Source organism: Cavia porcellus, unplaced genomic scaffold (genome assembly GCF_034190915.1).
Source record: "Cavia porcellus strain 051 isolate PalLab524CR breed Dunkin Hartley unplaced genomic scaffold, mCavPor4.1 scaffold_8, whole genome shotgun sequence".
Lineage (NCBI taxonomy): Eukaryota > Metazoa > Chordata > Mammalia > Rodentia > Caviidae > Cavia > Cavia porcellus.
In genome coordinates this window covers 2886036-2911064 of record NW_026947491.1, presented here as the reverse complement: position 1 = coordinate 2911064, position 25029 = coordinate 2886036, and the positions used below count along the sequence as shown (strand labels likewise).

The 25029-nt window shown below is 35.0% G+C and overlaps 1 protein-coding gene across 10 annotated transcripts in view; it reads right to left on the bottom strand.

Moving 5' to 3' along the window:
• Tcf12 (transcription factor 12) overlaps positions 1-25029 on the bottom strand; it is a 338120-nt gene that overhangs the window by 33781 nt on the left and 279310 nt on the right. For 8 of the 10 annotated variants that reach the window (XM_063254263.1, XM_063254265.1, XM_063254268.1 and 5 more), the window contains exons 9-12: positions 8060-8165; positions 6685-6824; positions 6286-6430; positions 5770-5834 (exon numbers count right to left, since the gene is read on the bottom strand). In XM_063254263.1, the coding sequence (XP_063110333.1) occupies positions 5770-5834; positions 6286-6430; positions 6685-6824; positions 8060-8165 (456 nt within the window). Of the gene's footprint in view, positions 1-5769; positions 5835-6285; positions 6431-6684; positions 6825-8059; positions 8166-19849; positions 22370-25029 lie in introns of those variants that run through there. The other 2 variants (XM_004999997.4, XM_004999998.4) reach the window with 2 other exon arrangements.

Below are 25029 nucleotides of genomic sequence, written 5' to 3'. Positions count from 1 at the left end.
TTCCCAGGACTCTAGTCTCAGTTTTTTATTTATCTCTGCTTTATCTCTTGGTATTTGCCACTTTTGGTAAAGTATCAACCTTCATATCCCCATAAATGGCATTGAAAGTGATACCTTTATCCTCACAGCGGTGGCCTTGGACTTCTACATTTGGACAAGCTCTTCTTTTGTCTCAGGCTGAGAACTTCCAGACCCACACTCTGCCTCACTGCCCTGTGCTTCTCCTTTACCCCTCTATACTTCTGTTTCTCTACCTTGGCTAAGCGCCTCTCCCTCCTCTTTCCCCAGTTCTTTTACTCTTCTCTCTGCAGACAGCAATCTCGTAACTCAGCTTCCGGGACAGGTACACACCATTCCCTGCATAATATCACTTTCCAGCTGAATACAACCAGGGATGGACTATCCAAGTCATCCCACAAATAGTTGCCTGAGCTGTGGTTCCTGCACATAGTTGTGATCAAGTCTTTGTTGCCACCAACTAAAAAAGAATGATGGCTGGTTCCTTTCACAATCTAGTCACAAAGTGTCTTTGTTTATTATCTATGCATCCTGTCATTCAAACAGTGTTTTTCATTTTCTAAACATTGCTTGCCCTGCTCTCAGGTTGTTTCTTCACTTCTCCCTTATAGAGTGCTGCACCCACACCCAAGTCCCTGAGCTCAAATGTCACTTCCCCATTTCCACCTCGCTTAGCATACCAGAGTAAGCAAAACTTCTCTTGAGCCCTTTCTTCACACTGTGTCTCACCATCATTATTTGGTTATCTTTCTTATCTTCTTTCTTTTTTTCATAGCAAGCTCTTTGAGGGCAGGGACCTTGCACAGTTTAATACTAACTCCATCATGCCTGCCTCTTCCTTGTAGAAGTAGGTGCTCCATATTCTTTTTAAAACTTGAGTGACAAAATTGTACTTGAAATTTTCTATAACACTTACTAGTTAAAAAAAATCAGGGGAGGGGGCTGGGGATTTAGCTCAACAGCATAAGCGCCTGCCTTGCAAGTGTGTGGTCGTGAGTTTGATCCCTGGTACCGATAAAAAAGAAAAAGACATAAAAAAAAAAAAAATCAGGGGAGGAGAGCCTGAACGTCACACATGTTAGGCATGTGTTCTATCAATGAGCTACATCCCCAGGCCAAAAGCAGGACTACTTAACATCTTAGTACTTATGTAAATGGATTAATAGAAATACCAAAGGGGAAAAGAAGTTTGTTATACAGGTAATTTTATTTACAGTTCAGTTTTATCACATAAGATTTGAGAACAATTGGTGAGGGCCTACTATTCTGGGGATGTGTGTTAATGTACTGTAACTAGGCTATCTATAGCACATCACTAGGCAGGCACAGACTTTTGAGGATATAAATGGACTACTAACCCTTACTTTTCCTGGTAACTCTGCCCTTACAGTTCAATAACAAAGCATGTCAAGAAATGGTGACAACTCCTTTTGCCAAAGAAGGTAAAGCTGTATGTTAGAATAATCTAAGATTACTACCATTTAATGACTTAGCAGAATATTGTAGTCCTTTGTGTAAATGGGTATAAACTTTTTAAAAACCACTGTGCAGCCAGGTATGGTGGCTCATGCCTGTAATCCCAGCACTGGGGAGGCTGAGGCAGGAGGATCGTTGCGAGTTCTAGACCAGCCTAGGCTACAAAGTGAGCTCAAGGCCAGTCTGAACTGCATAGAGAGACCCTGTTTCAAAAAGAAAGAAAAAAAAATACAATAAAACAAAAAAACCACTGTGCAAAAAGAAGTACCAAAACTGTATCAAGTACAAAAACCTATTTCTTGTACTTTTCCTCAATCTGTGCAATAAAAAGGCATTTTATTCTGCTCACCCATCACATTTGCTTGTTGTACTTTACATTTGCAATACATTTTCTTAACTTACAGATAGCCCAGCAAGTTACAGAGGTCTCCCTTACCCCTTTTACTTCCATAGAAAGAATGGTTATGGAGGGATAGGAAGACAAACACAACATTAAAAAAGCACAATCTTTTGGATTGCCAATTATTTCACTAAACTCAATCTCTGTAAATTTACTGTTAGGAAATTACAAATAAATTATATTTATTTCATAGAAATTGTTATGTTACTGTAAGAAATTTTAAACATCAAACTTTGTTTGGCAAAGAACATTTTACATCAAAAATATATTGCTGGGCTGAGGATTTAGTTCAGTGGTATAAGTACCTGCCTTGCAAACAGGCGGTCGTGAGTTCGATCCCTGGTACCAATAAAACAAACAAACAAACAAACAAAATTTCTTTTTGTATTTTTTGGCCTTAAAACTCCAACATTAATGTTTGAGGGGGAGAAAAAAAGCAGCCAGTAACTTAAAAACAGGCATGGGGTGACTTGGTGCAGAGCAGAGCATGAACACAAACTAAGAACTCATTGGTCAAGCAGTCCACGTTCCCTCCTGCTAAATGATCAATGAGGAATAACTCCCAACACCTTCTGCCAGGCTCATGCAGTAATAGGCCTTATTTTACTACAACAAATGAGGCTCCTCCTCCTATCAGTCATGGTCCATTCCAACCAGCAGGGCGCCAATAAGCCAGAAGCTAATGAAAAGGGCCTCAAACAAAAAGGAACAATGGAGAGCTCCAAAGCCCAGCCTGGAACTATGAGTTCAATTTTTAAAACACTACAGTGCACATTTCATTTAATCTTTGTTATGTTAATGTTACTGAGTCTAAAGAACAAAGAAACTTATCTCATGAATTACTTTTAAGCGTCAACTTCCATGAATTTTCTTTTGTTACAGACTACTGACCATTTAACCATCCAGATAACACACACACACACACACACACACACACACACACACACACACACGCGAGCGCGCGCACCCCCTTGCTCTGAGGTAGAAATCAAAACATAAATTATCACAAAGAAGTCTGATATAATCAACAAAGTTAAACAGTCCCCTTGTTTGATCTCCTTTAAATTAAAGACTGAGTGTTTTGATATGGTATTAGGCACTGAAATAAACCAGATGTTTCTTCCTCTATAGAACTCTCCATGGGCACAATCTTAAAGGGTTATTGTCTGGCAAATGTTCAGGGAAACACATTAGAAATGGCACGAATACACAGATTTTCCTTTCCTCCCATCTACCCTAGTTTATTATCTAAACTAATGCATAATCCATAGGGCTTTGGGAACTTTGTGTAAATACTTTCATGTACAATTCTTTTTCTTGCTACCCTGAGATTAAGACCACAATTATCCAGGCTTAAACCTAAAATAAAAGAACCTTTGCAAATGTATTATCTGGCCTTACATGTTTAATCACACAGTATTTTGTGTGCTCTTTAATACCTAAACTGTAGAACAAAGGTTGTACCCTCTAATGTTTCACACATGAAAGACCTAAAGCAGATATCAGACAACTGGAGAACCAGAATTAACTTCTAATGATAACACACAGTGTTTTCCCACCTAAAGCTAAATGCTATTTTGAAAATGTTGCATTCTGAACAACTTAAAATTTCAAATATTCATGGCCAGCATTTCCAAAGATCTGTAACACTTAATGTGAAATTCTGGTATGTATGTCAGACACTAAATATAATCCTCATTTGGGTCCTTCTTATCTCTTCTATCCTTCCTATCCCAAAACAATGTAATATGTTTTTTTTTTTTCATCATATATAGAGCACTGAACACACATTTAAGTGAATGTGAGTCTGTAACAGAATTTGGGGAGGTGTCTGAATTGGGGAGCTAGAGACAGACTAAGGGAAGGGATATGAAACCTACAGACTATGGCATGCAGTGATAGAGCAGATGGAATGCATCACTGTTAGCTATGACAGAAATGATTTATGGAATGACCTAGCAGCTCCTGCCTCCAACAACACAGGATGACACTGCTGAGTTTCCATGACAACTAGAGCCCACCCACTAACTAGATTAAACATTTCTTCCTTGGCTTCCATGCAGAGTGAATTTGGATTTTCTTTTCCCAGAAATGCCAACCTTCTTGGGCTAGTGTGCGTTCAGAATATGGCAAGATATCTGAGGACTTAAAGGGCAACCAAACAGAGCCTGAAGGCCAGCAAGGACACCACAGACTCTTGCCTGTCTATATGCTGAAGTCTTTATACAAGTTTTTCTCAAACAGATGGCCTATGAGGGAAAGCAAAACAAAACCCCTGAACTGCATATTCTATAAAAGGTTACCTAACAATAAAAGTTCAAATGTCATTTATCCTCTTACATGAGAGTAGACTCACACTTGTTAGTGGACATCTCCAGAATCAGCATAAGGAATACTGCAAGCCACTCAAATCCCTAGAAATCCCCAGGATTTAACTATGTACACTAATAATTTTCTTCCTAAATAAGAGGTTTTCTTCAATAGAAATAAATTCGGAAGACAGTGGGACAATCCTCTTTGATCCCCATCTACACTTCTGTATGACACATCACTGCGGCACTGCAGTTCCTGGACACACACAGTGTCTCAAACTAATGAGGTCAGGGTTCTCATGCACAGCAATATTACCCTTACTAGCTTTGTGAGTCCCAGAGCAAGCTACTTAATCTTCCTGAGCTCAAGTTACTTAAACTCTTTAAACCTGATTGCCTCATCTATAACACAGGGTAACAACGCCAACCATACAGGGTTTTCTTGAGGATTAAACAGGGAACATCAAAACTTAGCACAGTGTCAAGCACCTAGAAACTATTCAAATTATAGCTAATAAATTTTGTGGGTCTTTTATTATCATCACTATTATTACATATGTTCCAAGACTGAATTCAACAAACATTTACTAAGCTCCTCTTTGGTGTGAGGCTCCACTAGGAAGCAGATGAATTTGACTTGCTTTCATTTCTCAAGAAGTCTGTTCATGGATATAAGGAAAGGTTTATTTACATAAACAATATCTAGAAGGTTTATGTCATTATGTTGGCTCCTATCACTAGCATGTTAAAGTGCTGTACCTTCACCACAAACAGCAACTAATATGCAAATCCGTGGGACTTCTAGCAATGCTTTGTTTGAATGATTAGACTTGAAGTCTTTAAGGTTACTGATCAGTGATATCCTTTCTAGTTTCAGCGTTCTAAAAGAATTTAATTCTAGCATTTCAAGATTTAAGATATTAAAATGTAACACTGCTCTGTCACTAATTTCCTGACTGATATAAACTAGTTGTTTAAGAAGATATTTTTAAAAAATACTACAAAATCTTCTGAATCAGTTTTATTCATTTTAGACTGAGTTCTTCAATGAATCTGGCTTTTTAAAAAAAGTCTCATTCCCCAGTTTTGAATGACTCAGTTGCAGCAGATGGTTTTTTTCTTTTAAAAAATTCACATAAGACATTCTCCATTTTGGAAAAACTCTTAGGTATCTCATTCTCTAGATCAGAAGAATGACTGCGCTGTCTCTCCTGATACTATCTGATTTATTTTAACGAGTCGAATTAAGTATTGTTTAAAACAAACACACTTAATCATGGATCTCAGTCATTTGTTCTTTAAATTTCAAAGACACCCAAATTTCTCTTTCTTTCACCTGTATCTTAAAGATGGATATTTAAACTGAAGCAAGTGGGATGTCCTTGTGGTGCGATGGAAAGGTATTTTTATGAGTTAACCTCAGGGTACACATCACTATAAACTAAGAACAACTGTACAAGAGTAGTAAGTGAGTAGTTTTAACTACACCCTTTGTAACACAAAGTCTAACCACTGCATTTAGCAGTCAGACGATGCACCAGAACATGGAAAATCAATACTCACAGATGCCAACGCCTTTCCAAGTGCATCACCTGTCTGTGAGCTTCCAGCAGCATTCCCTCTGGTTCCTGGATATTTCAAGGAGGGAAATAAGTCACTTTCAGCAGGAAAGAATATATTCTTAGCACAATGCCATTATTCTACAGGTGATCACTATTGTTATTATTGGTTTGTCACAGCAAATAGGAAATATTCTGTATTATATTTCACAAGTTAAAGCTGTATTTCTTAATTTCTTTATTAACAAAAACTTCTTTTTTTTTTGTTGTTTCTTTTTTTGCTCTTTGGAGACAAGATGTGCTATGTGATTCAAGCTGGCCTTGAACTCACTATATAGCCTAGGTTGGCCTTGACCACCCAGTGATCCACCTGCCTCAGCTTTCCAAGTGCTGGGATTATAGATGTGCACTACCAAACTCAACTCTTCATTTTTAAACTAAAACTTAAAAAGAAAGAAAGGGGTTCATTGAAAAATCCCTAAATTAGGTTTTAGAAAGTTTTATAAACCAAAAGGCTCACCCAGAATGCTGTCTGATCCATTGACAGGAGGAGTGTGGGAGGCAGCAATGTATGGGGAGCTGCTGGTGTTACCACGGTGGAAGCTGGACATTGGGGGAAGACTTGTGCTCATGTCTGTCGGTGAGACTGAGTGTGGAGGGTAACTCTAGAACAGGAGATGGAGGCACACTGTGTTAAACATACCTCTGACTGGGTAATGACTTTAACAGGTCAAAAGAGCATTGTAAGTTAGCAGCTAAAAGCTGCTAGTACTATCATTTGCTTTTGGTAAATGTCATAGGTCTAGAAATACTTCCAACTTGAGGAATTTTGGCAGAACCAAGCTTCCTATTTGGAATATCAAAGAACACCCATGTAAGGGCAAAGAGTGGCTGCACCTTGGCATGTGCGGTTGCCTACCAAGCGGTCATGGGAGTGAAGGCTGCCATAACTACTGGACTGAGACATGTGGGAAGCAGAGGTCCCCAGAATTCCACCAAAACCAGGCTGGCTCATCCCATTTGATGAACTCCAAAGGTCAGAAGAATTGTGGGTCCCATCTAAGAAAAAGAAATAGAAAATTTTTCTTAGCTAATTTTAAAATTTCTGATGATGCTTATAAAAATTCAAAGGACACCTTCCAGATATTTTTCCTCCCTCTTTCAACTTAATTTCCTATTCAGTTTTCTTCTCTCCAAACTATAAAATTACCATGTTGGGCTGGGGATTTAGTTCAGTAGCATAAGCACCTGCCTGGCAAGCACTACGTTGTGAGTTTGATCCCTGGTATCAAAATAAATAAATAAAATAAAATTACTATGTAAAAGGGAAGAATAGACTTTATAAAAAATGTAATCCAAACTATAAAGGTAGGTCAGCCTAAAAATCCTCAGATGATACAAATTCTATCTATGGAAGACAATAAAATTTTCAAATTTGAGGATTGGTTGGACTTAATTTTTGGTTAAATGGCATACCTAAAAATATACCAAAGAAGTTCTTAATCTCTTATAAGCAAAGTACATTCTTTCTGACATTTTGAATCTTTGGAATAAACAATGTTCTTAATATTTTTTTTTTTTTTTTTTGTCGTCATTTTCGTTTTTATCGGTACCAGGGATCGAACTCACGACTGCCTGCTTGCAAGGCAGGCGCTTATGCCACTGAGCTAAATCCCCAGCCCCAATGTTCTTAATATTAAACTTAAGTAATTGATAATGGGCACATTATAGTCAGCCTTCAAATGAAATGTGACTTCATTCATAGTGTAAAGTCAGAAAACCATTTATATAATAATTTATTACTCCTATATCATATGCTTTTCATAATTCCAAACCATAGGAGACTACATAAAATGATTTGCTAGTCATATATTACAAGAAATGCAACATTTTTTCTCTTTTAACAACTCTGACTCTGTTCCATGATATTCACTCTTCGTTTGTATTAGTAATTCTAAGTTGACATGAATCTGTAATTTAAATGAAAAATCAGGGTCGTTAACAGCTTTCAGATTTTTAAAATCTAAAAAAGCCAGAACAGCTTTACTCATTCTGTATAAATTCAATCAGTAATCGACAGGTACTTCAATAGTTTACATGATAACCCAATTAATTCACAGTAAGCAGTAAATAGCAGTAAAAACCTATACAGTTAAATTTTAAGTTACTTCTGCCCTGAAATACCTAGATAATGCAAAGTTATTTGTATAATTATTTTCTTTCCTCATACTTTAAAATATGGGCTAGCACACAGGTGACTGCAGTCATACTGACGGTTGTTTGGCAGTACTCACCTTGCATAAAGAAAGTGCTAGCAAACATACTGGTTGGTGGCTTAGGAGATGGATAACTAGGAGATTCACGGTTGAAGTCATCTGAATTTGGGGATGGAGCATACACCTTAAAATTAAACAGGAAATTTAATTTAAAATGAAATGAGTATATTATTATTTACATTACAAAGTACCTAGAAATCCCATGTAACCCATACATACAAAGGCCTACCATAAATACAAAGGATACTGCCTGAATCCATATAAAGAAGGTTAAATTTTTTTTTACACTTTTTTTTTGTCCTTTTCGTTTTTATCAGTACCAGGGATCGAACTCATGACTGCCTGCTTGCAAGGCAGGCGCTTATGCCGCTGAGCTAAATCCCCAGCCCCAGAAGGTTAAATTTGTTTACTAACTACATGTTGCATTTTAGTGGATTACTAGGAAAAATATTCCAAATAGCCATGAAATTATATGTTGATGTGAAATTACACCAGGTAGATAAAGTCTTTAAGTGTTCATTTGGATAACAAAGCACAAATTTCACACTGGATTATGATTAAAAATCTGACTAAACCAGCTGGGAATAGTGGTGCAGGTCTATAATCCCAGCATTCAGGAGGCTGAAGCAGTAGTATTGCCATGAATTCCAGGCCAGCCTGGGCTACATAGCGAGTGTAAAGGCAGCCTGGACTACACAGAAAAACTCTGTCTCAAACAACAACAAGAACAACAACAACAAATCTGACTAGGCTAACAAACGTCCTTAGAATAGACAATAAGGTATAAAATGTGGGATAATGAAATACATTCTTTTTCCTGTCACAGTATTTTATCAAAGAAACAAAATGAATTAGATAAAAGGTTGCCATCTTTTGTTACTATTAAAGTAACTGTGAGAGGCACAACATGATTACTAACTTCTTCAACTTAAAAGCATTAACAGATATATTAAAACCAATTCTGCCAAGGAGTTTAAATTTTTTAACGTCTGGGGCTACTTTAAGAGAAATCTAACTTAAATTTTTAAAAGCAGTGTTAATGCCCTTTTGTAAACTTTTGCTTTAAACTATGAACATTTTGAATTAGCAAATTATCAACATTTGCATTTTAAACTTAACAGGCACCAATGATCAAAACATAATGATTAAAACATAATCATACCATTCTAACTTCTAAAACCAAGAAGGAAAACAACATTTAAAGTCATGTACTGTTTGTAAAAGTAAACAAGGACACAGGAATACGAGAAAGAAAAGCTACAGGGAACAGTTTATAAAATCATTTGTTTTTAGTGTAAGGGTACATCCGTTAAACTTCATTGCAAAATAAAAATCTTTAAGTGTTTACTTAACTGAAAGTAACATTAAAATTATGGAAGCATGTGTAAAAATCATATTTTTGATTGTTTGAACAAAATTTCTGCAATTACGCACAAGGTAACTGAAAAATAGTTACATCCCTAGATTTAGAATTGTGAAGGACTTTTATTTTATACTCTTTCATGTGATTTGTGATTTTTATCCTAAGCATATTCTTGTAAATAGTATGAATAGTACCAAAAATGTTAAAAGCACACTAAGATTAAAATGGGAACCCGTTTTACTTACACAAACTATCAATTACATATTCATCAGCTATCTGTAAAGACCTCTGGCAAATCCCCCTAATCTGCTTGAGACTCAGTATCCTCATGGAAGATGGTGCTAACAGAACTACAAGTCTGGGGCTTGATGGAAGAGCAGAGCCGCCTCTGTACGAAGTAAGCAGTAAGAATGATCTCACAGTATCATCTTTGCGTTAGTCAACAGAAGCAGTAATGCTGTCAAATAAATACAGCCCCTATTAGTCTTCAAATGTTGTTCCTTAGCGTTTTTGTGTGACAGGACTTTACATATTCACAGCTTTTCCCAAACAGAAGGTTTAGAGACTTCTTGTTACTCTTCCTGGTAGGCTTGATATTCTAGCACAAGTATGACTTTTGTTTTTTTTTTTTTTTTTTTTTGTCTTTTTCGTTTTTATCAGTACCAGGGATGGAACTCACGACTGCCTGCTTGTAAGGCAGGCGCTTATGCCGCTGAGCTAAATCCCCAGCCCCCACAAGTATGACTTTTGAAGGGACTGGCATTCAGTTTTGTTTCCTACCTTTCATATCCCAGATGCAAAAACACATTATCTGTGGTACCTGAGAAATTTGGGTCAAGATAACATATATTCCTAAGAATTATCCGGAAGGACACTAGATAGGGCATATGGCAGATAAAAGTTTGTTCATTATATATATTAAACAAACCGTTCTACTTTAAAGCTATTTCATAAAAAGATGTTAGAATTAAATAAATTAAAATGTATTAGATAGGTTGATAGGTAGACAGAGCTTTCAGGAAAGGAAACTATTTAGACTATTTTCTTTCAATCAAATTTTAGCTTGAATCTCAACCATAACTAGATGTCCTTTGCCCTCTTTTTATATAAATTTTCCCAAACTAGGCTAAAACTGCATACAAAGAGTAAGTAAATCCATAGACTTAGCTAGAAAATACCAAAGCAAATCAAATTCAGAAGACAGCATCATAACACATGCTTTTTATCACAAGTGTGTATTTACTATACACATTGCTCTTCTTTGGAAAGTATAAAATGAAATTCTTTAATTCTATTTAGGTTATAGGCTGAAATAACATATAAGTCGCACATTTGATAATTAGGAAAAAGCAGTTCTGACAGATCATTTCATGCAAAAACTCTGCATAACTTGTCAGTTTAAATTTCTATATAATTTGCAGATTTGTTTATCTTTTATCCTACTCAGCTCACTGTATATCACCACAGGACTTATGCTCTTGAATTTTCAAATGTTTGCAATTACAAAAGAAAGTGAGGGACCACACTTGACTTTACTGATTTACATACTGCTGCTAAAGAAAAAATTTGATGGCATAATCATTAGTTGACAGTTGTTAAGGATAGCAAGGACTCCAAGACAACCACACAAAGCAGAAGACCCTTGTCCACTTTCTTGTAAAATCTGAAGCTAAATGAAAGTCCTGTAAGAAAATTTGTTTTTAATGACAGTCTCTGTAAATAAGTGTCAAAAATAAAAAGGTGTTACAAAGGCTACCTCCCGGTTGGAGCTCTAATTTTTTTCTTTTATCAAAGTTGTTTAGACTACTCTGAGTGTTTTCTAGTTTTTACAGAAATGTAAGAATCAAACTGTGAATCTTTATGAAAAATGATGTTGGCAGTTTGATAAGGGATTGTGTTTTTTGATCTTTATTCTTTTCTTCTATTTGTTTTTGGTTTTATTCTTTTATTTTTAATTCCTCAAGGAAAGATATGAGGATATTTCATAATTTTCTTCTTTTCTAACACATGTACTTGGCATTCAAATAATAAAAATAAAAAAATAAAGATTATCTCCTATAAATAAAAATGGTAAAAATTCTAGTACTGTATCATTTATGTTCTAATACAATTTCAAAATTTTCATAATAAAAATATTTTCAAATATATGGTCTCATAGTGGCCCCACGAATAGCATTTCTAACTACATGTGGTATCCTAACCAAAGCCCGCAAAGACACAGATGCAACGCTGTGAAGCAGCCGCTTTGCCAGTCTCTATTTTTCAGATCAAAGACTTCTTGCGGCAAAGTGCAACTGATGTGGTCTTGAAGAGTTTATTAACTCCAGATGTAGGGAAATAGTGAGCCAATTCCTCAAAAAGAGCAAGTCCCTTCCTAGTTACAATCAGTACTGGCCACAAATTAAAACCAGACTGCTTATGTCATCTGATCACCTGCACATAGATGGCTAAGGTTTTTTGTTTTTTCTTCTAGTTAATGATCTAATCATATATTTAAATCTCAAGGATGATTTTGTATCACAACAGACAATCTTAAAATTAAGAGAAAGGAATACGTATGCTTTACAATGATTAAAATCTACCAGGAGTCAAACTGTTTTAAAAAGAACAGCAAAAGTACAATTAAGTACTTTAGGATGTTTTATTAAACTGTGGTAGACAGAAATTTTCTTTAGAATTCTCATCTCCATTTCAGAAAGCCAGGCTCCTGGCAGTTGTAACGGGACCACCTATTTTTCTTAGGCACTTATATTTTTCTGTTGAAGAATGGTAGTAAGAGAAAATGTGAGTACCTGATGAATAGGCAATCCTAAATTGAATAATAATGAAAATCCGGTACCTCACTTTTATCACTATCTATGAAGTCTAGTAGAAAAGAACAAGCTCATATCAGTATCTTCAATGTCCTCATCCCACCCAACCCAAAGTGACTTTTAAAAATGGTGAATATTTACTATTACTCTTCAACAGCAACCACACAGTGATCTTTGGCATATTTCACCTCGTAAACCAAGTAAAGAGCAAGACCAACCTCAAGAACTCTAAGCAGAGAATGGTACCATACTGAATTTAGGGTTCCCCATATGTCTAAACTAAACAAATCATTCAGGCAGGACAGAGAGAATCTATCTTTGTGAAATTTTCTTTAACTGGTCCTGATATTAATGCATTTTCCTGTGATTGATACTGAAGCTATCCCTGTGTAGCAAGAAAGTGCAGACTTTCTGATAATTACTGAGAAAAGGTACAAAGAAGTACCACCTTTGGATAAAAAAGGGATAAACAGATCATGATCTGTGTGATAGCTGGTTTTTAAAAATGATCCAATGATATGGAGACAGGCATTTTCTCATAACTGCATGCTCTTATCCAGGGGACCTTCCCCAGAACAGAAGATGACCCATCAAAGTGAGCAATTTGCCCCACTAGTGCAAATCTCCATATTGCAACGAACTCATCCCACGACCACTGAAAGCCTGAAATGGGGACAGCACATCTGAGGAATTGAATATTTAATTTTACCTTAATCAACAGCCATATGTGGCTGACGGCTGCTATAATGAACATTGATTTAGATCATCTTCCCTTATTAAGCAGTTAATAATCATATACATTATTTTAAAATAAATATTCTGAATTCTTATAAACCCTAAAGCCTATGAAACCAGTCTAAATTCTCAAATATTGTGGGAACACTATCACCTGATTTTGGGTGAAGAAATATGGAAAAGCTTATCTATTTTTCTGAACATGCTCCAAAACAGAACTAATTACCAAGACTTCATTATGTTTAGACTTCTGTTAGCTCTTTCATAAGATGACTTGAATCGTTCTCCTTAAAGTCCAGTATGTTCAAAATCATTATATCCTTTAATATGTGTTAATATGGACCTCCAATACATGAAAGTTCTATGCTAATAAAAGAAATTATCTTCAATACAATTTATATTCATTTACCACAATAATAAAGCAAAATGAAATTATTTGGCTAATTTATTTTGCCATCATAATTTTTAAATGAAAATTTGACAACATAATCAGGAACATTCACTTTATCTGATTTTTATATAATGATATCTTACATTAAAGTTTTTGTAAGACCTAACTGAGTACTTAATATTTGGGAGAAAAAAAAGTTTAGATCAATGAGAAAAAGAAAAGCCCAACTCAAATACTGCAATGGAAACTGTAAGTCTCTGAGTATGGAACTAACAGAAACTAGCAAAACTAATAACAAACTAGCAAAACTAACAAAAACAATTTAACTTTTAGCATTTGAATTATTGCTGATTAACCTACTACTGTTTTGCACACAGTACAAGGGCAGATCAAGACACACACTCCAACAACACATTAATCCCCTGAAAACATTCCCCTTGCTTCAAACACTTAATCTGAATCATTTTTGCCACTTTCTGCATCAGTTCTGGAGGTGGAGAAATGTCTTTATAAGGTGTGACCAAAAAAATAATACGAACGCAGCTGCTGAGTGCCATCCAATTGAGACGCAGGCTCATGAAAATATCACAGCTCATCTTCATCCACGGTATGCACCATGTCTGGCACTGCGTGACATCTGGCTCTTCCCCAGAGTCAAATGATCATGAAGAGTAAATGTTTTGAGTCAATTCATGACACTGCAGTGGCCATGACAGTACAACTAAAGACACTCATGAAAGAGGACTTCCAGAACTGCTTCAGAAAGGCAAGGTGTCTTTAACATAAAAATACAGATTCTACATACAAAGGGTATATGATTCTACAGAGGTTTCCTACTATTTCTGAACATTAGGACCCAAATGTAGTAAAAAGAGGTTGTGTAAAAAGTGTTAATCAAGTTTTCAGTAACTATATTCATTCCAGTAAGTGTGCTGGACAGATATGGAGAAATTATAAAGATTTTACTAAAAATAATTTTCTGTATGTTTTTCTGATCTAAAATTGTATGATTTTATGGATAGCCTTAGATAAAAAACATATATCTTGAAGCTAAAATTTGAAGTTCATGAAATTTAGATATTTCTTTTTTACTGCCACTTCTCTAATCAAAACTAAAACAGCCCAAGGAAAATGACATAAGACACTGAAATAAATTTGATAATTAGCTCAATGCTTTCAGCACAGTATTACACAACATACATATTACATAAGAACAGCAAATTCTGCCATAAATTCCAGTCTGCTTTTGGAGTTACTATATAATTCTAAGCCTAAGTCTCAGGGAAAAGTGCATCAGAGCTGAAGCCACAGGTGTAGTCCAGTGTGACACCTGAAGGTCAGGGCTAACACAGGGACAGGAACCCTCTCTGTGGGAGGCTCTTCTCATCTAACTCACCTGTTAAACACACCTAGAATTTCTGCAAAAGGGTTAATAGTTAATATATGTTTATTTTAATAGTTTCCAATATCCTCTCCCCAAATTTATAGAGACATGTCAACAGGTAAATTAAACTTTCTTCTTTACAAACAAGAATTTGAGCTTTTAATACAAAGCATCTTAAATTAAAATCAATTACTGCTTTTGCTGTGTAACAATCCTAGTAGACTGTTACTAATTTTGAACTGTGAGAAAAAGTTCTGCGGCACATTAGTCACCTTTTTATTAACACTACTGGGCACATTTCACTGTTTGTAAATACTATTATCCTCCCGATAATTGCAAATTTTTCACAAGAAAGTGAAGTCTAAGAAATCTTGTCTTCTGTGGTAATATTAAACATATCAATATGTGCTGCCTCTTAGCTATCTATATTTAAAATAAGGATTTCATGGGGTTGGTGAGATAGTTCTGTGCTAGACAGTGTGCTGAGCATCATGTTCCCCTGGGTTAAATACCCGGTGGTGGGGGTGAGGGGTAGGCAAAGAAACAAACAAAAAAAACCCCTAAACACTGATCCATTTGCTTCAGCTTGTCCAGACTGAGTAGAAAGGAACGTATATTTCTTTCACAAAAGCATTAACAAAGCTGACCTGTGACAACAGACTTTTCTAGCAAGGATTATAGTTTTAGTTCACTGGTATTTGTATATACTTAAATCAAGAAAAAAACCTGGCTCTGTACACTATAATATTGGATAATTTTGGTAAACAGAAAAATGAGAAACAACAATAAAAACCCAATAAATCCGAAGTAGATTTATATAATAGCCTTTTTCTTTTGATGGTATTCTATGTTCAGAGAAGTTTTGTATGACTTCATGTTTTCCTTATCATAAAAATGTTTCATTTAACTATCTGGGCCCACACACAGTCTGGAAATTTGATTTAATTGTACTTTCTTATGATAAAGGCAATAAATCCACAAAGCAAAAATGCAGCTCTATACACTCTGATATTGACTTCTGTGCTTTTATGAACGAAAAATTTTGTTTGAGAAATGTTTTAAAGAACTTATAATGTAAAATAATTAGTTATTAGTAGTTTCTAATTCTTATGAAAAAATAATTACACAGCAGTCAGGTGCCAATGATCATGGCTAAGCCAGTTTTCAGTACATCAATTTTATTTGAAGAAACCTGGCTAGTTTAATTTCTTGAGTTTTTAAACATACTAGTTCTTAAACTAAAAATGATAAAAATCTGTTTGACTAACCCCAACAATCAGTATTCATAAACTGTTACTGTGATCATGTATGCAAAATACAGTTGTAAAAAGGTTTAGTGTTTTGCCCAGGTACAGCAGAATGTTTTAAAACAAATGGTCGTAAGGGCAAATGTAGGTTAGCCCTTTGCTATAACAGAATAATGCACTTGTCCTTAGATGACATAAAACAGAAAACCTGATCTTGAGTGATGGACTTGGGTTCAAATTTTGACCTTATCACGTAGTAACTGGGTAGGGTTTGAATAAGCTACTTAACTTCCCTGAATCTCATTTCCCTTGTGTATAAAGATGAGGCTGGTCACATCCAAATGACAAGAATAGTTGTGAGACTTAAATGAGAACCTAGTTCCCAGCACAGTTCCTGTGAGTAGCACTCCCTACAATCATGTTAGTTTCTGTGTCTTCTTTCCCAGATTCCATTCAGAGAAGCTATATGTTCAAAACGTGCTTTACAGCTTGAGGTTTTTTGTTTTTGTTTTGTTTTTTTGGTACCAGGAATCAAACTCAGGACCTTGCGCTTCCCGGCAGGTACTGTGCCACTGAACTATATCCCTGAACCCTGTTTTTGTCTTCTGAAACAGGGTTTTGCCACACAGTCCAGGCCATCCTTGAACTCATTGTAGGTCAGCCTGGTCTTGAACTCATGGCAGTTGGTTTGCCTCAGCCTTTCAAGTGCTGGGATCACAGGCGTGTGCCATCAGCCTTGCTCTACTTTGAGTTTTAAAATTTAGATTTCTATTATATCTCTCATAAGATTAAAATAACCCTCTGATATAATCAAGAAGACCATCATGTCTATACTTGCTACAGATTGTATACCATGTCTTTAATTTAAGGCCCAAACAAATGGGAGACCGCCTTGGATCAGAGAGAGGATCAATCTTCAGTCTTCAAAATGAAGAAAACATGACTGTCTTTTCCTCTCAGTTTTTCTCTCTGACTTCTAAGAAAGACTTTCTACCTTTCTGGATAAAGGGTATTATTCATGTTAATGAGATAACTGAATGTAGGCTGACTTCTTAAATAGAAGCCTCAGAAATTCACTACTTCTTGCTATGTTTTTCTTTTAAGGTACTGGGGATTGAACTCAGGACCTTGTGTTTGCCAGGCAGGCGCTTTGTCACTGAGCTATATCCCCAGTTCCCATTTGCTATTTTTTTAAACTTCAAAAAGGGACAATATTTAAAATAATTTCTCAATCACAAACACATCTTAACATCATATATCATGATACACAATATAGTTACATAATAAAAGGTTACATATGACAAAGAACATTGATCTTTTTTCAAATAAATTTTTTTTTTTTTTTTTTAACATTTTGGTTTTTTGGGGCTGGGGATTTAGCTCAGCGGCATAAGTGCCTGCCTTGCAAACAGGCAGTCATGAGTTCGATCCCTGGTACCGATAAAAAGGAAAAAGACAAAAGAACAAAAACAAAACAAAACAAAACATTTTGGCTTTTTTTCCTCCTACACACAAATACCCCAATCTGTTCTATTTCCAACAAGACCATGCTGGCTACATAACTTTTGTAATAAATACAAAAAGCCTCTTTCTCTTTGACTGATCTGTCTGTTCCTAAAATCATTTTAGTTTTACTAAAAATCATACACATTTTTAAATGTATGGAACTAACTTGAAAACTTAAAAATAAAAACCAGAAAAGGAAAGATATTTGTTTATGATCAGCACTGCTTAGGGTTTGCCACGTCCTCATGATATTTGTATGAGATGTTCAAAATGGAATTAATGTGTACTTATTAGCATTTCAAAAATATTGATCTATTCTATTATTTTAGTTCAAATTTAACCTGTTGAACACAAGAATTATGTAACACAAGTGAAGAAGTACGTTTCCTTTAAGAATCTAACAAAATTGCTAGTTTTTATTACAAAGCAAATATTTCTTATATAGTAAGATGATGTGTCTACATACTCTTTATACGAAATAATTACACAATGCAATTGTCTTACTGAAGGTGTTATGGGCTAATAATTTCTAAAACTAGAGGAGGATAAAAACAAAATACATGTAAAGCTAGGGTCTTATGATTCAGAAAGGCCAATACAATATGCATTTTCCAAGAACATATAAGTCACCTTTGACCTGTATCAGACACAAGCTATCAATTTTCAGTCTACAGTTCTCTACCACATCAGCTAAGCCATCTAACATTAGCCTGTTTATACTTAGTACTATACTGTCAAAGCTGTCTCCTCACTATTGCTTAGTGTAGAACAGAGAGATACTATAACAGAGAGATCTGTGTTCTTAAAATAAAATCTAAACTCAATTTGAGTGATAGTTTCTCTGCTTCAGGGGTTCTGCATAATTAATGTAACTGAACTCACGCGTGCACATACACATCCCACATTCAAACAGCCTGTTTTCCTTAGAATCAGACACAAAAGAAAAATATTTCACATGGGAAAGGCAGCTGGGTAGGAAATTATTAGAGATTAAAATTTCACTTACATTATCCATGTAATCTACCTTTTACTTTCTCTAAAGGTCTGCTTTCTATGGGCAGTTGGAAGACATACTTTCAATGAGTTTACAGATATTTTGCTTGACATTATGTGCTAAGAAAGCTTCCCCAGAAGTTCACCACTATACGAATGGATGAATCCAAAGAGGCCTTACACTAAGCAAGTCAGCAGATTAAAAAAAGCACTTTTCTCAATTCTCTGTCTCTGGTCAGGGCTATAGGCTACTTTAAAACATATTAGAAAAAGGGAAAGGACATACATATCTGATTTTATGCTACATTGGGAAAATGTAGTCATGATTTTTGTCACTTCAAACATTAACATCAATGCCTCCTCTTCTCCCAAAATCACTGAAATGGCATGTGTAATAGCCTAAGACATCTGAGAGAAATTACTTTTGGGACGATTAAAAAAAAAAAAACCCTGAGTTTCTGATACACAACTGAGGTTATTATTAGTATAACATTTTAATGATGTTTATCAATACTTGACAAAGATTGGTTCAACTGAATCTCTCAAAAAAGTTCATTCTTTCTAAAATTATCCGAGTCTTTGGGGGCTTTAAAGATAATTTCTGCATAAATTATGTTATTTAATAAATAATGTATTTTTATAATTTAGTGTATTAATCAATACTTGATACATTTATATAATTTAAATAATATTAAGTATTTAAAAGAAAAATCTTAATGATATACAAAAGTATTAAACACCTAACCATATGCTATACATGGACCAGGAAAATATTCTTTGGAATATGTATAAATGCATTCTTTTAAAGATAGTGATTTATTTTATGAATCTGCACAGGGTCAAAATTTTAGTATGATTGGAAACAGATGGTATTCCAGAAAAGTCAGGCTATGGACCTGAAACTCCAAACAGGAAATACGGCCCTCACTAGTGAACTGCTTCTCTAATCATTACCAGAGCTTTGTACTTGTTATTTTTATGAATATCCAACGTGACTTTCATCTTTTATTCTATTTGCGAAGCACCAATAATAATGTGAGCATGTGTATTATCTTAAATATAATTAACATGTTTACAATATATGAAATAATATATTAACATATGTACTTTCAAGCTCATTGCTAGTAAAGATATCAGGCTAAAAATAACTCACCAATTTAAGTTTACTTTTGAAACTATTTCAAAAATAAAATAAAACCAACAACTACTGAGTAACTGTCGAAGACATGTCCTTACTAACACTAGTTATATAGTCTCATTTACTGCAGAAAAGAATAAAATGAAACCTTATAGGTTTTACTAAAAAGCAATTAAACTGCACTGATTTCTATTAAACAAGTCACTTAAAAGTCACATGAACAAAGAAAAAGGCTTACCGTTTTCCCATTGTAGTAATACATCAGGGAACTGCTGCCCATTCCTGGGACAGGATAAGCACAATACATGTTGATTCTGAGAATGTTCCTGTTTGCAGCTAATGTACACAGTTTTTCTCCAAGACATACATCCACTCAGGCAAACAGAAAGTCTTCAGTACTATGCACCCACACATGGTTCCACTCAAAAGGAACTTATGCAAAACAGGACCGAACCAACTCACAGGGCACACAGGGAGGGCTTATGCTGGAAGCTACCCTTTCAGTTTCCATCAAGTCCCTGCACTGGAGGAAGGGTACCAATTAGACAAACTTTATGGTATTAAAAGAAATTCATTTACAAATTCTAAATGAACAGATACAATGTTCCAAAGATAACATTCTAAGGTATTACTAATTTTGCCACACACACATACACACACGCAGGCACGTACACAGGCATTCACAAAGGAAGGCAAGCTGACAGGTCTTCTGTTAATCTGTTTTTAGTTTTAATTAGAGTACTTGTGGCAGGGAGACCTTGCCCGCTATACCTCCAGCAACATTACCATCTGGCATCCCCTGAAGTTGCTTCCAACTTTGATAAACACATGATCAAGCAATCAGGAACTGGAAATACTGAATCACATATATTAAAACGGATCTATACAGTTAAACCTTGTCTAAAATCACTTCCTGGAGAAGGCAGACCATCTTTAGCTAGAACAAACTACACTTAATTTTAAGTTATAAAAATTGTATTAAGAATTGAAAGGAATATATTGTATTAAAAAGTTTACTCTAAAGATAGGGAAAATAATTTTAAGTCAATTAACTTTTTAAAATACAAACATCAATAGTATAGCTTTTCAGTTATAAAGTTCCTTGAATTTCTTGTTCATGACATCAATAAAAACCTTGTAATGAAATGTAGGTTTATAGAACATCTAATAAGTAATAAACAGTTGGCAATTTAAGTAGAAAAAAATTAAAGTTTTTTTTTTTTGTGAAAGGTTGGTGCTATGCATTGACAAAAATGTATATAGCAACTAACAAACTAAGACTTCCTCAAAGTCTTTCCTCTAAGTTCACTATTATTCTTAAAGAATACTTTATTCATTTTTTATGTTGATACTCAAATTTCTCAGAAAGGAAAAAATAATCAGGGTGGGAATAAATGTCTTGGTTTTTTCTAATGTACTGCAGTAATACTTTGAGTCAAAGGGTTTTAAATGTTGTCTTCAAATACATGTATTTTTCTTATAAAAAATTCTGCTATTTAGTTTTCCAATTTATCTCTACCTCAGAAACACAGAATAGCCAAATTTCTTTCTTTTCATTCCAGTTCAGCAAAACCTCCTTTGTGCTAGTTTCTTAGGTGCCTCCTAGGTTCCAATAGGACCGAGCTCATCAGAGAAAAACCTGTGAACTGCAGAAAGGGAGTTTTTCACTTCAGTCTCAAGGCGACTTTCTCAATGCAAACTCCTTTATGAGATGTTCTGGAATATTCCAAAAGGGACCCAAAAGACCTCATTCTTGTGAAACATATTGATCAAATCAGAGTAATAAAACTGGATCAGACCATAAGGCCATCTCATTTCACAATGTTTTAAAAGCTGATGGTATCGGAACAACAACAAAACCTCCCCACACTCTCCAGATAAAGAAAAGGCTAAGCAGCAGCTGCAAAAGAACATCACTGTACAGCAGACTATTAAAATGCCAGTCTGCAGAGTGGTGTGTAACTTCCTCCCTCCTGAGAGACCACAAAGACCCATTTCAATCCTTGGAGAACTGTGTAAAAAGCTCTGATTTACAATTAACAATGCTATGCCTTAAAACCATTCAAGTAAATTTTAGTCTTTCGCAGTCTTTTTCTATTAACAGAACAGTTACTTTGGAAAAAAAAAAAGAAAATCAATATTTAAAATAAAAGTTACTTTTTTATATTAAAAATGAACTCAATTTTCAACAGAAATTAAGGAGGAATAAGGAGATGAGGGAGCCACAATGTATTAACAATATGTACTTCATTTTTTTTCCTACAATCACTGCTCCAGCCTCAGAAGAATTTTATATTGATTTAAAAAATCTATCTCAAGTAATTTAAGTTTATTCTTCTGGTGCGTGACAGAAAAGAGAGAATACTAGTTGTCTAATGAAACAAGCAGCAGCATGTAATTCCAACTATGGAAATGTGGCTACTAGAGCACAATGGCAACTTCCTTAGCAGCCCTTTATTTTAGAGGTATGCTGCTAAGAGTCTAATGGGAATCAACAAAACATTCAGCAAAAAGCAATTCAGAATACAGACAAGTATTAACATCAAACTTCTTTTACTTGTTTTTAAGACAGTTTGTCAAGCAACAGTGTAAAATTTGTTCTTAGCCTGCGATCTGAACGTGAAACACAATGGCTTCTAAATAGTACTTGAGTAACTATTTAGAAGTTTTACTTTTACTTTTCATTCCTTTTCTCAAAAGCAGACACAAACCCCACAAGTGTGAAACCTTTCTCCCCTCACATAGCTACCACAGTCATTTGGTATACACTATTCCCTAAACTGAGATTAGATGGAAAAACTTAAAAAAAAAAAAAAAAAACAAAAAAAAAACTGTATGTGTTCCTGTATCTATGCAATACTAGACTTAGCCCTCAAAAACAGTAGATCATTAAGCAAACTGGTGGTAACAAATAAAATGTTCATATAATCTACTTGTTTATTATAGTATGGCCTTTTGTCACTGAAAAAGAGCATCTCCTTGAAGTTCACCTTACCCAAAAGACACAAAACTGGTTAATGTAGTTCATTTGTTTTAACCACAATTATAAATTATCTTCCATGATAAGTTTTTCTCTCATCCTTAGAATCTTTTGTAAAGAACTATGCAACAGCTGCAGTACAATTTTCTTCCTACCGAGAATCGAATTACAGGAAAAACCGCATATAGATGGATCAAATGCTGTTCCTCAATGCAGTTGTTTAATCTCTGCCTTTTTTTTTCTCCCTTAAAGGAACATGTCAAGGGTTAATCCTGTGACTCGGTCTGACAAAATGAGTCAGCTGGAGGCAGGGCCAATCCCAGACAGGCGTGCAGTCTGCACAGGGCTGAACTGTCATGTGCTTTTCATTTTGAGTTTTTCCATCCACAATTCTGCATAGCCATACTGTGTCAGTCTGCAATTATATAATCTCATTCAATATTCACACCACTTAGCCCAATAACCTAAATAAACCACCAAGTCTTATAGCGAGACGGGCATTATGGTATACAGGCAACGTGATTAATGAAACACTTTTAAAAAATACAACTTGTAGCCCTACATTTTTTATAGCTAACTGATGACTCCTGGTTTGAGGATTGCTGCATTTTGCTGAATTTGCAAATATGTTTTCCCCTCAAATGTTTCAGGATGTGACATTTATTTCTGTTCATCAAGCAGAGACCTAAATTAGACAAGAACAAGCTACACTATGCAATTTATAACTCTTTTCTGAAGAGTTCAAAGAACAAAAAGGTGTTTTAAGACGTGTACTAGGGTGAAGGCTTTTGTGAAACTGCAGCGTAAATTCTACACTTCTTTACAAAAGTGCCTTCTTCCTTATTTTTCTGTTTACTGGGAAATAGACTTTTCTTGTAAGGTTAGGCAAAACTCTCTTGGAATAACCCAGGCAGGCAGTATTTTGATCTAGTTCATTAGCTCATCTTTATCTCTAATGTTTGGAACATTGTAACAGTCACTTTAAAAAAATCATGCTTAAGCAGGTAAAAAAAAAATCTGAACAGTTTTCCAATTAAAATTTTAACTCAACTGAATTATCTATCTTTAACTTTAAGTTCAGTTTCACTGCACATTCTTCTAAAACAAGTCAACACTCCAATGTGCTCAAAAAGTTAAATTTAAAATTAATTTATAGGATTCTTCATGAAAACTTTCAACATTATTTCTAAGTGAATCAGACTTCTTAGAAAACAGACTTTCAGGGTAATAAAAGAAATCAAATTTAAAAGTTCACATATGATTAATCCCACAGATGAACTCTACATTTCCCAAAAGGATAAAATTCAGTAAATAATAAATTACTGGTTATAAAGGAGGTAAGGGAGAAGTTAGATTTAAGAGTACAATAAACGAGAGAATGTATAAGTAGACAAATTCAAAACAGAAAGAGACCCCCTTCTTCCCTGATGTCTTCTCTTTCTAACTAAGCTTGGACAGAAATGATGTGTGAGTGATAATGTCTGCTAAAGGCATAGAATTTTAGTTAGCACTGCCAACTAAATCAGACACCCTCACCTCAGGCTTTATATTTAAACATTATGTTGCAGATTTTTCTAGTACATGCTCCAATGCAAGACAGGTCATTCAAAGGAACTGTTCTCTTTCTAATAGCCTCATATTTTAGCAAATTTACTTTTGTAACAAAATAAGCATATGAAAACTCCAGAGAAATAGTACACTAACATTAAATACATATTAAAGATATTCGTGCTATATAGACCTGAAATTATACAGTGCTTCTTATTCAATAGACACGTTATTGCTCAATACATTAATAAAATAAAAGGATTCCAATTACTATTTTTCTAATGTATGAAAAATCTTATATACCAAAGACCTGACCTTGTGAATTTTACTTAGGTGACATTCTAGGGCAAAAACTGTTTCAAATAAAGCCTTAATTATAAAAACCTAAATATTCCCCAGCATCAGACTCCCTAGTTTGAGGCTGGAGGCAGCGGTACATGCCTGCAGTCCTAGCTGTTTGGGAGGGCTGAGACAGGAGGATCCCATTTTCAAGGTTAGCCTGGGATACTCAGTGAAACCCTGCCTCAAAATAAAAAATACAAAGTGCTGAGACTACGCGTCAGCAGTAAAGCAACCCCTGAGTTCAATATTCAGTATCAAAAAACTAAATAAATAAAAAGGACTGGGGATGTAGCTCAGCGGTACAGTGTTTGCCTAACATTTGTAAGATACTGAGTCAATTTTCTGCCAAGAAAAAAAAATTAGTTTGAGTATTGTTGATTATTTGGCTGCTGAGTAGGATAAAGGATGATTAACAAAGACGCGCACACACACACAAATACATTTCTTGGAGCTGGGGATATTGTTTGCTGGTAGCCTGCATGTTTGACATGTGTAAGCTTGCACATGTACCAGTATCATCAAGAGAACAAAATGAAATGGACTCCCCA